A 12,984-nucleotide genomic window follows, 5' to 3' on the forward strand; every position below is an offset into this window, starting at 1 on the left:
CTGCTGAAAGGGCCCCACACATCTTTTAATTTTGCACCAAAAATTCTGCACTGACAGGTGCTGGGGATTTTCCAAGCTGAGTCTCTGCAGCTTAAAGCCTGCTCATGCCACTTCACTCTCAAAAACAAGATAAGGTGAAGGGAAAACATGTGGGTTAGACAACAGCTAGGGAAGGAGGTTTAGAAGGACATAAGGAGCGAGGAACACGATTAGAGAGAAGCTCCCTTATTCCCCATTGAACAGCCTCATAAGAACCTCTTACAGCAATGTTGCTAATATTGCCTATTTAAATTTTTCAAAAAGATGATAGGTAAGAATTATACTGACAGCATCATCAGATGCTAACTATAAAGCTAAATGAGTTCTGAGGGATGGACTAGTGCACTTGTGCCTCAGAGAACATGAGGTCTCTGCAGAGTGGGTATTTTGCATCAGTGAATGACAGTAATTTTGACAGGCTACCACTGATGAGTGTCAGGTTTTTAGTGCCTGACAGGCAAGCAAACCCCAGGCTCAACAGCACTGCTCTCAAGACTTTCAAGAACATCACTTACTTAGCACTGGCATCCTGAGCTCCTTCTAACATCAGCCTACATCACTGTGTATAAGCAGAGGTGACCAAGCCAGCAAGTGTTTTGACACTCCACATAGAATACTGTGGGTTTTATTTCCACCTTCTCATTTTACTCTCATTCAGCTTTCCAAACGTTAATGGTTTTGATTGTTTCCTTTACGAAACTGAAAAAACTTGGCAGTAACTGGCCACAGGCAGTCTTGGAAAGTCCCCAGAAGCTTGTATTTTACGTCTCATTACAGTTCAAAGATGGTTGGTTTTTTGTCCTCTGAAGTGCTTCCCTAAATCAACTGCCTGCTTTGGACTCCTCATCTGCTCTGTGTGTCATCCATGCTAATCAATGGGAGATGTTTGGACACCTCTCAAAACATTTAAAGACCACTGCAGTATAGTTTACAAAGACCACAGAAAACTAATTACATATACTATCTAAAATTAAAGAGATATTTGTTTACTAAATGTGGTTTTGCAGATGATTTTCTAACATGCTGGGTTTTATATTACTTATCTCCTAAAAGCAGTGCAGGTAGTACATCACTGTGTTCTTCCTTACTAGAAGTCAGGGCCAAATTACAGGCTAATTTGGAGTTCCCAAACTTTGACTCTATCAGAAGAAAGGATGAGTGGAAAGACAGTATCTTAAACACTCAGTAGGAGTGAAAATTAAATCACAATGTCTTTTTCACTGCTTTCACCACTTTGTTTATATTCTTTTCGATTATAGCACTGGCTATCTCCATTCAGGTAAAATTTTCAAGGGAGACTGATGGGATTTGATAGAAAAGAAATTAACCTAGAATTACAGAGTATAATGCTCATAATCCATCTTTTGGCATGGAGTTGAGCTGGGAAGTTAAGGGTAAGCCTTTGACCAGATGTCTACTGTTCTCCCACTAGATCTTTACAGTAAGCCTCCAGCTTAGACAGAGAAAAGTATAAAGATGCTGCTGTACCAGAGCCATCACTATTTCATCAGTGTAGTGGATAATACGCAGCTTATATGGGTCTGAAGACTCCAGAAGTGGAAAAGCAGTTTATGAGGATAAAGAGGAGGGGATGTAATTTGGAAAACCAAAGAAAAACATATACTGAGGAAGGAATAGATGCTGTTTTGTCAGGACACAGAGCAGGGTGGATGAAGCAAACAAAAAACTAGGGAAAATCTAGCCTTCTGAAAGAATAAGCAAAAAGATTGCTTTTAATTTTGCAATTTCTAGTATCTTTATTTCATTTCAAAGGCTGCATTACTGATTCTCTCTTCTGGACTTGATAAGATGGCTGAAAAGATACACATTTTGGTTTTGTATTCAAGGAACAAACTCCCATCGCATCAAATCTCTTACTCACAATGGAAATATTTTTCTCCCATCTTGATTCCCAAGGCATCTTTGAAATGGTTATCAATAAATAATAGACAGTAACTGGCTAAATAGTCTGTTACCTACTTTTCCTTTCATCAGTTGGTGAAAAATCTGCACAAACTACATAAAACAGTGCCAGCAGAAGAAAATACCACTTGTTTCACTGAGACAGATGCATACTGCTAAATATAGATTTTACAGAACTGTTGGTTTCTAAGCTCATAGGATTCATTTCCACTGCTTCTCAGTGGCTCTTTCTCATCTCCCATGTCATTGTCTTTCATCTGTGCAAAATAGGCAGGAGAAGCTTTGCATTCATAGTGCCTGTCAAGAGATTTCAGGTGGATCAACATATGAAGAGCATAGGCAAGAACCAGTAGCAGAATCAGCGACATAACCAATCCCATAAGTATTGCTGGAGAGAAAAAGGAGGCACAGTCTTTTGCATAGGCAAAATGTCCTTCCTGAATGTTAAAACCTTGAATCTACAAAAAGAACAAAAGGGCTCATATTAAATAAAGTATCTGCATCTCAGTTATGACTAACTTCATAAATTTGCCCCTGAAGGCAGTAAGAGCTTTTAATTTAATACCTGCAGATCCCAAAATCTCTCTGTCAGCGCTAGCTGGAGTCAATCCTCAGTTTATCCAGGACAGTCTTCCAGAAAACACCAGTTATTCTAATCCCTTTTCACTCTACTGCCCAAAGGATTTGCAGCTGTGTTTTAAACAAATCATCTATATGATCACTCTTGATAGCCTAGTAATATTTAATTACAAGTGTGGTACCTTTCAAGTTAACAGTGCATTTCCAGCACCATTAGTTGAGGATCTCCAGAGTCTCTGTTTCAAACTGCATAAACTTCAACATGACAAACAAGGAAATATTCTCAATTACCTATCCTAAGATTAGATTTTTCTCACCATAGAATCACACAGCAAAGTGTACAGTATATGGCAGCAAATCAGCTGAATTACACAAAGTTTTATTCAACTATGGCAATAAGTCTTACTTGTGGCTTCAGTTCTAACATTAAGTTTACCACATTGGCATTCAGAGAAATGCCTGTCTGCTTCACTAAATCTGTTCATGCGCATTTATGACAGGGGGTTCAACTTTCTCCCCAGTCCTCTTTTTCAGATATTCATCCCCTAAGACTTAGGTATCTAAAAGCAAGACATGCCAGTCCAGTCATCTTAGGCTTCCTTATTGTCGAATGCAGAAAAACAGACACTTTCAGAACATGGTAAATCTCATCCTAAAATAAGGATTTAAGATGAGGCAGTGGCATTATCTGTTGGCTTTAGAGGCAGGCTGGGGTGACTAAAATCAGGACACAAGGTTAAAATTACTAGGCATCAAAAGTTAAGTGAGATGAATACTATACTTGGTCACTGATGCTGTTATTAATGCTGGGTTTAAGAGCCTAGCTCAGAGAACTGTATCCTTGAAAGTCAAATTCACTCCCCACACTAATGGGAAACTCATGCAAGAGACTACAGAAAATCTATACAGCCCTTCATTTCCTTTGACAGGAAGATAAGTATAATAATTTAAGTCTTCATTTCTATTCAATTCTTATTTCAAGTTCCATGGAGATCCATGGAAGGCTGCTATACTTCATGGCAGTGAAGAGCAGAGTTTCACATCAGTTTACCTGTGGGCTCCATTTGGCTTAATTCCATGACATTACCTGGAAATCAGTAAAAGTGACTTCCCAAAGCTTTGAAAGATCATTTGCAGAGCTGGGTATGAGGAGTGCATCATATCTCTGCAAGCTGCTCACATGTTCACAGTGGTAGGAGTAACTTGCTGGTGCATATATTCTGGTTGCATTAAAGGTCGCTTGTATGGAGTGGTTGTAAAGAAGTTGCAGTTTGTGTAAACTGAACCAGTTCTGAACAGACAGCTGGTAGTAGCTGGTTGTTAATAAGAATCTGAAATTATTGTATGGGAAGAAAGATGAATAAGAAAACAAGCCTAACTAAGAGTTGGAACTATTAAATGCATATGTTGAAAAGTCTTAAAAGACACACCAGTATTCCCAGAGTTTCACCCATTTACATCAGTGTGAGCTCCAGCTCCTTCTAGTGAGTCTGGAAAGTGATTTGAGGTTCTTCACTGTTGCAGCTGAAGCAGATTGCTGCTCTCCCACCCAGTAAGTGGTAATGCAAGAGATTTTCCCAAAATTACTCAGAAAACTCTACAAGTGGTATTGTACTTCCACCCAAGATATGGAAAACTTTTTATCAAGAAATGCTGGGGTTTTTGATCGTGAAGAAGCAAACATAAAGTAGGTCACAATTTGATGCCTGAGCAGCCCACACTATCAGTTCTTGAGGCAAAATTCCCAGACAAAAATGTAGCTAATTAGCAAGGTCTAGCAAAAATCTCAGACATGGGAAGCTTCTATTTAAAAGAGATGACCCAAACTTTTCTTGTGAATAATCAACACAGAAGAAGAAAAGCCTTAATAAAACAAGACAGGCAAAAGATAGACCTATTAAATGCAGGTGTCTTGATTACACAATCAACAGCTTCTATCACATTATTTTTGTTCACAAAAATTCTCCTAAAATAAATTTCACAAGCAACTGAAAAACAATGTGTGTTAACATGTGGTTATCTAATACTTTCTTTATAATATAGACTTACCTAATAACAAGCCCCTTCAGATTGCCAATGTCACCAAACTTCAGAGAAAGCCTAGGTCAAAAAGCAAGTAACAGCAGGCTAGATAAAAACTTCAGAAATGTTAAGAGAAAAAAATAGCACACAAGATCAAGCACAGTTATTCGTGGAGCCTTTTGCTCAATATACCTTTGAAGTTAGTAGGAAAAACCTGAAAGGATTACATCTTCCTCCAGTGAAATCCAGTAGTTCAGCTGTTAATTTGACCAAGGCCCAGACTATCCAGAAAGACGAGAACTGCATGCTCAGCTTTCAACAGACTTCAATCCTGCTGCTTCCAACATCGGTTGACAACTAGGTTTATTTGAACTGTGTTCTCCTTCTCAAGCCATGACACCTTAGTCATGCATCACCTCTGTATGTTATCAGAAAGCGTAAACAGCAACATTATTCTCATCTTTTAAGATACTAGAGCATTACAAATACAGATGACATTTGAGTTGAAATTTCACACTTGCGTATCATTAGAGTAATATAAATACACTGACTGTGAGGTAGCTCTACAAAGCTTACCTGTGGTGAGCATGGGCACCCAAAGTTTATGAAAGTGAATGATCCTAGCAGGTTAATTGGAAGCTAATGCATACTTTACCATACTTCTACCATGTCTGGAATTAATGCATTGTAGTATTGCTTGACTAAGTCATATACATTTTTTTGGCTTAACGTTTTACCTCTTAAAACTTGCATAATAGATTCTAGTTGTTGATGTAATCTTTTCAGACTAAGTTAGAGAAAAAGCATAGTGAAACCACACAGCATATGAAAGACTTCTGAACACTAAGCTGAAGAAAATTTAAAAAACAAACAAACAAAAACCAGCTAGCCTTATGATTTTATATAAGATACAGACTTTTTCTTGTATGTTGACTAACACTGGTCCAATAAGCTTGGACACTGATTCTAGACTATCTCTTGCTTTATTACAAAGAGAAATCACAGAGACTTGAGGATTAGACAGGGGAAAATATGGCATTAAACTGAGCAGCCCAATCCAGAAGTTGGTGCATAAAAAAAACCCCATAGGTTGGATTATTATATTCATACAGCAAATGATTATGCCTTTGGTGCCAAGTACTTTTTCCCAGCTGGATAAACTGGGCAATGCGTCATGTGAGCACTCAGACAACAATCGGTATATGTAGGTCAGTTCTTAAACCTGAGATTACAGAACAACGTTTAAGCCAGTTTTTTCCTGTCTTCTCTGCTACAGAGAAAGGCAGGTTGACTGAAAATCTAACAGAAGACTTGTACTTGGCAATTATGCTGAGTCTAATCCTGATTCATGAGCCCAGATTACCCATTTTCCTATCCTTAAAACATGATTTCTACATACAGAGATCTCCAGCAGTACTTAGATGCTGACAGTGGCAATAAATGAATGGATACTTGAAATGTACAGCTTCTAATGACTTGACACTTGGAATCTAGCAGAGATGCCACAGATTTGTCCATGCAATTTCTCAAATGTCCTGACAAATCCCTCCTAGTAAGAGCTCAGATAAGACATGGCTTTCTTGCTTAGGATTCTGGAGCACATTCAAAGGGCAGGAATCAGGCTATCTGGGAAACTAGTATTTCTCAATGTATGCCAGATAAGCAAAGTATAGAACATGCAAGAAAGCATAACCACTGGGAAGGGGTTGCATTTTGCTATCTCCATAGAACAGAGGAGAAAAGGTTCAGAAATCACAGTATGTCTCTTGACCCCAGCAAAAAAATGCCTGCTTCAGCTTTAAACCAGTGTCAAGGTCCTGCCTGCCTTTAGCAGTTGTGTCCCTAGTCTAAGGCTGTTCAGAGAACTATGGGAGAAACAAAGAGAAAGATAAGAAGACATACCAGGTAAGAGGGCACTGGACTCACAGATTTTGATATTGAACCTCAGATACACTGAAACACTGATAAAAGGTACGTCAAGGATATGCTGTAGTGTAGTTCTGCTTCCTGACTCTTCCAGCAGCTTTTTTAATGAATAATGTGTTCTATAAATTCCTAAATATCTTCCAACATACTGCATCAAACAAAATATACAGTGCTGTGGTGGGCTGACCTCAGCCAGAAGCTAAGACCCATGCAGCTGTTCATTCACTCTGCCCCTCCACCCCACACCAGGACAGGGGAGATAATAGGAAGAGTGAAAGAGAGAAAACTCATGGGTCAAGACAGAGTTTAAGTGAAGAGGGGAAAAAAAACACATCAAAGTTTTGCAAGGGCAATCGCTGACCATCTCCCATGAGCAGACCAATGCCCGGCAAAACTCTGAGCAATGGCCACGTGAAAGACACAATCCCTACACACTTCTTCTTCCTCTGTCCCTGTTTTTATTGCTGAGCATGGTGTTATACAACAGGGAATATAACTTTGGCCAACTTGAGTCAGCTGTCCAAGCATTGTCCCCTCACAGCCTCTTGCCATCCCCAGCCTTCTCACTGTGGTGGCAGTGAGACAGAGAAAGCCTGAACACTGTGTGAGCACTACTCAGCGAAAGCCAAAACACTAGTGTATTATTAGCACTGTCTTAGTCACAAAACCAAAACACAAGAATATTATCTCATTCCTAGCCAGAGCCAGGACAAGTAATAATTTCTTAGAACACTGTTTGCAGAATGACGCCTCCACTGCTGCAAGTGAACTACAGAGGCATCTGTGAAAGACAGACAGACAGATTAACCTACTCAAATTTAACAGTCTCCAAAGAGGAGGCACAGTATGAATTTGCAGTCCACCACTACACTGTCTTTCTGATTTTTCAAGCCTCAAGAAAACCTGTAAAACTGTAGTTCATGTTTTGAAACCTTTGCTTTTTCATGAGCATGTTTTCTATTAGGCTACAGTTATTATTAATAGGACTAAAATAATCTCTGAATTGCATACCAGAACAGAAGAAGAAATGCTCATTATTACTTTTTATCTTTAAAATAGCATTATACCATTCTATGCCTCTGCCTTTCAAAACATAGTGTGGGATTAGTTCACATGGTGATGATTTAAAAGTCAAGATTGGCTTGTTGAATACTGTGATACCACAGGCAGAAAACCTGGCTTATTTTTCAACTGTACTTCTAGCTTTCTTGTAAACTCTCTAAAATTTCAGTGCACCCTGGGTTATCCCTCACAGAGGTATAATTAGAAAGAGGTAACAATTACTTTCTGCAGAAACATCTTTAGATGTATAGGTGAAATGTTGTATAGGAGCTAAATTAAACTGCTGCGTTTGGTCATGTTATTTTTACCCTTCTGTGCCATTGCAGATCTAAACTCCATTTATAGGGTAGGCTCAATGCTCATGTTCAGCACTTGCCCAGTTACATATACACCTCCTAATTTTCAGACTGCTGACTACCAGAGTGGAATCAACAATCTTGTGTTAGACATGAAGCCAGCCAGCACACCACATGGAGGGAGAGAAATGGTCAGGTACACTACAGGAGACCTATGTTTCTTCTAGTTTGGCTATAGGATTGGAGGATTTTGCATCCAGTTAGGTTAATATATAACTCCCACCCAGGTTTAGCAGGAGCAAAGCACTGTGCTGTTCATGCTAAAGAAACTGGGGATGCAGAGTTCAGGTTTTCAAGGACTCTTCAGATCACATGCAAACCTGTAGTGAATTCACTGTTCAGCTTCAGCAGCTCACAGATCACATCTGCGGACTTGAGGCTACATAGCTCTGTTTCAAAATACACATCTCCATCTTGAACCAATAGTTTACATTATTGCTGGCACCCACTGGCACACATCCTATGAAGGCATAAGTAGTAAGCCCCCATATTCAGCATAAGATCTCCCAAGCAGCTATGTAAAATAGCTGGACACTAAAAAGATCAACAGCTTCAGCCTCACAGGCATTTAGAGCAAAAACAGCTGGTCACAAGGATTGACTGCATCACTGCAAGAGGTAAAGACAGCTACACACACCTATATGTCCCAACAAAGACTGGTCTGAAGGTATAAAATCCACAGTGCCCTGCTGCCTGCAACATCAGGACATTATAGTAAGAATCTTGCCCCTGGGGCTCTACACCACATATTATAAGGTCTGCATCCTTCAGTAAGTATTTACATCTGGTACTAGTTCCATTAGCAGAGTAGAATGCCAACTTACATTGCACTGTCTTCACTGCAGTTTGAATCTCCAACGTCCACTGTTGCATGGACACCAAATGTCTTCTCCGTCAAATCCAGCTGTGTGTGGTTTTCAAACTTAATCATGATCTGCTTGGCCCAGAAGAGAATGCAGGGGATGCCATTAACTGTGAAGTTGAGAGGACTATAGTGGCTGTGGATCAATGGCCTCCAGGATGCTCTTTCCCACTGTCCTTTCCTGCTCAAGTTGTAGCTGATAACCTGATTGACCACATAAAAGATCACCATCAAAAGATGTACAGTTCAGGAGTTATTCTCCATCCTATCAGAATAAGTGAGGCTAGCATCTGTGGAGCCAGTTCTCAGTTGCTGCAGTGCTGAGCTGAGGAAGCAGAGAAATCTCTGGCTAACCCCTTGCCACCATGGGAATGGCACCATACAGGCCTCCAGAAAGCCAATATAAGTTATATTTATTCTACTAGGCTAATATCACTGGGGCAAACCACCTTAGCATGCTTCCATCTCATCCCAGCTGTAAGGACCACCTGGCTCACAGTTTATAAACAGTTTTTGGTAATGTCTACTGCATGAGGTGACTCATGGGGTGCTGCAAAAGCAACTTGGATCGCCTTGAGGCCCTGACCCTGTAGAGAGATACCATGGGGAATTGCATAGATATCTCAGCCCTGAGTTGTCTGGTAAGTTTGAGACTAAGCAGGGCAGTGCTGCATCATTCAAAGAACCAAAACTTGAGTTGAGACTTGAAATCTCTCAATATGCTCAGAGTCCAAATCAAACCACCACTCAGTTGCCTAAAAGTATGATAAAGGTAACCTGGAGAGTTTCCGTTTGGTTTCAACAGATCCAGACTATAAAAAGAAATGTAAAAGACAGAGCATACAGAAATAAATATAATCCATTAATAAAGAAAGATAAGGGGAAACACTTCTAAAGACAAACACCCCAGGTGATATAATCCACTCAGGCACACTCCTGCCCACCTTCACATAAATCAGGGAATAAAAGCCCTAAGATTCAGGTTGGAAACTGGGAGTCAAACAATGCAGCTGGCAGGAGGGAAGATCCTTTCCCTTTGGTCAGGATGCCAGCGAAGGTAACTTATTGAGAGCCCTTACCTGTAGGGCAGGCTTTGAGTTTGCAGCCACAGGTGACTGACTAACATACGTGTAGTATTTAGTGTGCTTGTGAGCTGTGGTAGTGTGTTCCATGAATTACCTGCGAGTTATAGTAATGAGTTTTGTAAATCGCCTGTGGTTTGTCATGAATCATCTGTGGGCTGTAATAGTGCATTTTGTGACTCTTGTGGTTGTAACACAACTTTTTGTTTGAACCCTGCAGTCACATCTCCTTCTGTCACACCAGCATGCTGTAGAGCTGCCCAATACAACACGCTGAAGCAAAGCTAGGATCACAATGTGCTCACCCCAGGAGAAGGCTCTCTAGTACACCAGTAAGAATTACTTCAGTCCTAAAGAGGACTCAGCTTGGGCTGGGGAGACAGCCTACTGCTGAAAGCACACTAGGCAGCTGTCCAAGTGAATGAAATGTCATGGTTTACATCTACTTGCAGACAATTTGGCTCCTGATGGCTTTAAAACTGGGAAAATGCCTGTTGCAGAACAGGATTGCTCAAGTACGCATCCCTGCCTTTACTAATCAGTCATTTGCAAGATTAAAACCTGGGGACTGCAGCTTCCGTGTCACCTGTAGACATTGGCAAAATACTACCCCGTCTAAGTCAAATTTCATAGCAAAAGGAAGACAATTTGGCTGTCAGGCAATATAATTTGAGACAGCGAGTTGGGACTCAGAAAGCACTTCAAAATTTAACTTTCATTTCCATATTTCAAACTCAAATTTTGAGACACTAGCTCTTTTCCATCTACACATATGTCCTATCTGAATATGACAACGTTTACAATGTCTGCATGGCTGTTTTACATGTCATACGATTAAGCAAGTCCAATCATGCACAAAAAAGAGAGGTATTCTGAGTCCCAGTCATAAACAGCATCTTACCAGGCTCCAGAAGGGACACAGTTAAGCCTCAAAGCTTTGTCTTGGCTTAAAGAGAGGGGGGTTTTTAGGCTGTTCAGATTAGCAAATCAAGTCTCCAAGCTCAGATGCTGAAAGACCCCTTTTGATACTTGACTCTACGTATGTCACAAGACCGCTTTAGGATTAAAATTAGCAAGTATTCACAGCAATAAGCTGAAAGCAAGGTAAGATCACGGTCAGAACATGTGATGTAACAGCCAGCAAGAAACATTGACTATGACTGTCACTTGTATAAATAACAGGTCTATCTTCTCAGAAGTACAGAGGAAAGAGATGTAATCAACATATTATTTACATTAGATTGCATCATTTGCAGGTGTTTTGATAAGAAAGCCTTTTATGCTGTTTTTGACAAGACCTACAGGCTGGACTCAGGAAAAACTCCCACTAAATTTAAACTATCATCAGTTTTGCTTCAGCTATTGTATTAGTACAAAGTGATATAAGCAAAATACTGGCCACAGAAGTCAAATAGCCTTATACAGAATATGAGTGATAGATTTTGGTTCTTCCAGTAAGACCCTGTGCCCAAACCCACTGCCAGTCAGCAACAGCAACTGAAGTCTCATCTCACCTCTCAGAAAAGCAGATCTCTTGTACAGCAGGTGGTGAATCAGTATCCCATTACGTTTCAGACAGTTTTGTTGGCTATTCCTTGTAAACAATATATTATCCATTTCAATAATGCATATTAAAATATCTCAATGTGCTATGTAAAAAACTTTACAGTTCCTTCAAACTTTACCTGTGTAATTGCTACTTGATTTACATTAAAATTTGGCTTCACACCACTGTCATAACGCTGACCTGCAGAAGAAAGCATGTTACTAGCCTACAAAGAAAATATTCAATCATTTTTTCAAGCATAAGCCTGCATGTTCTTAGGCGAACAGTAATTTTCCCAGCACAAAAAGTGTATTTCAGAATACCTGACTTTGTTTTGGAAAATACTTGGCTTGGTGCAAATACGGCCTTCAATACATCCACCTTTTAGTTCACTTTACTCATAAAACTAGGTTCCTCTTCCTTTCATTGAACAATTTGCCACCCTCACTGGGAAGAACTCCAGCGTCCCAGAGTGACTGGATACAGCCTATATATGTATTTATTCATCGCAAACACACTTAACAAAAGTTGCTTCTTTCTTTATACAGCAAACTCTAGTGTCAAAGGGTGTGTGTTGAATTGCGAAGGAGTATAACTGTGGGTGGGAACTGCTTTCCCTGCATGGGCCAGAGATGGGACGCTGTGACAATGTGATGGGCTGGCTGCTTGCCAGGAGAGTGAAGTTTCATGGGCACTCTCACAGCTCCATCCTGCAAGGATTCAATTCTGTTTTCACTTGCATGGAAAAAAAGAAAAGGAGTGAATACCTCTTTCTTCCATATTCTTACTATTTCTCAGAGTCAGTCAGCAAATCATTATTTTAACCAGGCAAATCCCTTAAAGGGTATTTTTTAAAAGAGCGATATCCTTTAGCTAAACATTTGGCAGAATAGTCACTAATGCAAATAGAAGCAACAGCTGGGAATGAAAACCTCTTGCAGCTGCACTAAAAGAGCCAGTAACCAGGCATTCAACCCACTGAAAAAAAAAAATTCCTTACCATTTCTTTGCAGAGAATCTTGATCTGAAAAAGCATTTGAACTAGAAGAGAGGAGAAAAATATTTACTGTACAGCATCTGGATTTAAAGTCTGCAGCAAGTTTACTGGGGAGAGCTCCTGTTCCTGCTTTATTCAATAAAACATTCAAAACAAACTCAGATCCTTGGCTGGCTAGTGTCACAGGAACAGGCAAATTCATCCCAAAGCCAGCGTACCCTGGCTAAAAATGCCTCATTTTCAGAGATCTCTCAGGTGGATGAGCCACACCAACCACTCCCACATCCTTACCTTATTGACTAAAGGCTTTATTTTCATCTTATCCATTTCCATGGGACATCAGTTTTGGGTTAGAGACTGAGTGAGCTCCAGTCCACAAGCAGGGGAGCAGGATAGTGCTGCACTATCCTCAGTCTCTACTGAGGATTAAAAGCAAAATGCTGAATTCCTCCAGGATAGAGCAAATTCACTGGGCTAGTATGCCTTAAACCCAGATTTGCAGCCATCTGAAGACAGCTCCTGAATGGTTCCAAGGAATCCCAAATCCCATGGAAGTCAGCTGCAAGGTTGGGAGCAAGTGAAGCACATCT

General features: G+C 40.2%; 1 protein-coding gene across 1 annotated transcript; it reads right to left on the reverse strand.

Annotated features, from left to right (window-relative positions):
• Positions 1–1,972: 1,972 nt before the first annotated feature.
• On the reverse strand, positions 1,973–12,727 carry ATP6AP1L (ATPase, H+ transporting, lysosomal accessory protein 1-like). Its single transcript, XM_010185482.1, has 6 exons — positions 12,686–12,727; positions 11,537–11,623; positions 8,732–8,973; positions 4,591–4,641; positions 3,629–3,872; positions 1,973–2,420 (listed from the first exon to the last, which is right to left on the reverse strand). The coding sequence occupies exons 1-6, from the start codon at positions 12,725–12,727 to the stop codon at positions 2,118–2,120; spliced, it is 969 nt and encodes a 322-aa protein (XP_010183784.1). The 3' UTR covers positions 1,973–2,117.
• Positions 12,728–12,984: the final 257 nt, after the last annotated feature.

This window comes from Mesitornis unicolor, unplaced genomic scaffold (genome assembly GCF_000695765.1).
Source record: "Mesitornis unicolor isolate BGI_N332 unplaced genomic scaffold, ASM69576v1 scaffold11295, whole genome shotgun sequence".
Classification (NCBI taxonomy): Eukaryota; Metazoa; Chordata; class Aves; order Mesitornithiformes; family Mesitornithidae; genus Mesitornis; species Mesitornis unicolor.

Excerpts from the sequence above, each read along its gene's own strand:
- ATP6AP1L (XM_010185482.1), bottom strand. The coding sequence starts at position 12,727 with ATGGAAATGGATAAGATGAAAATAAAGCCTTTAGTCAATAAG. Across the intron at positions 11,624-12,685 it reads TAAAGCCTTTAGTCAATAAG|GCTAGTAACATGCTTTCTTC; the intron begins GTAAGGATGTGG and ends TTTTCTTTGTAG. Across the intron at positions 8,974-11,536 it reads ATCAAGTAGCAATTACACAG|GTTATCAGCTACAACTTGAG; the intron begins GTAAAGTTTGAA and ends GTGGTCAATCAG.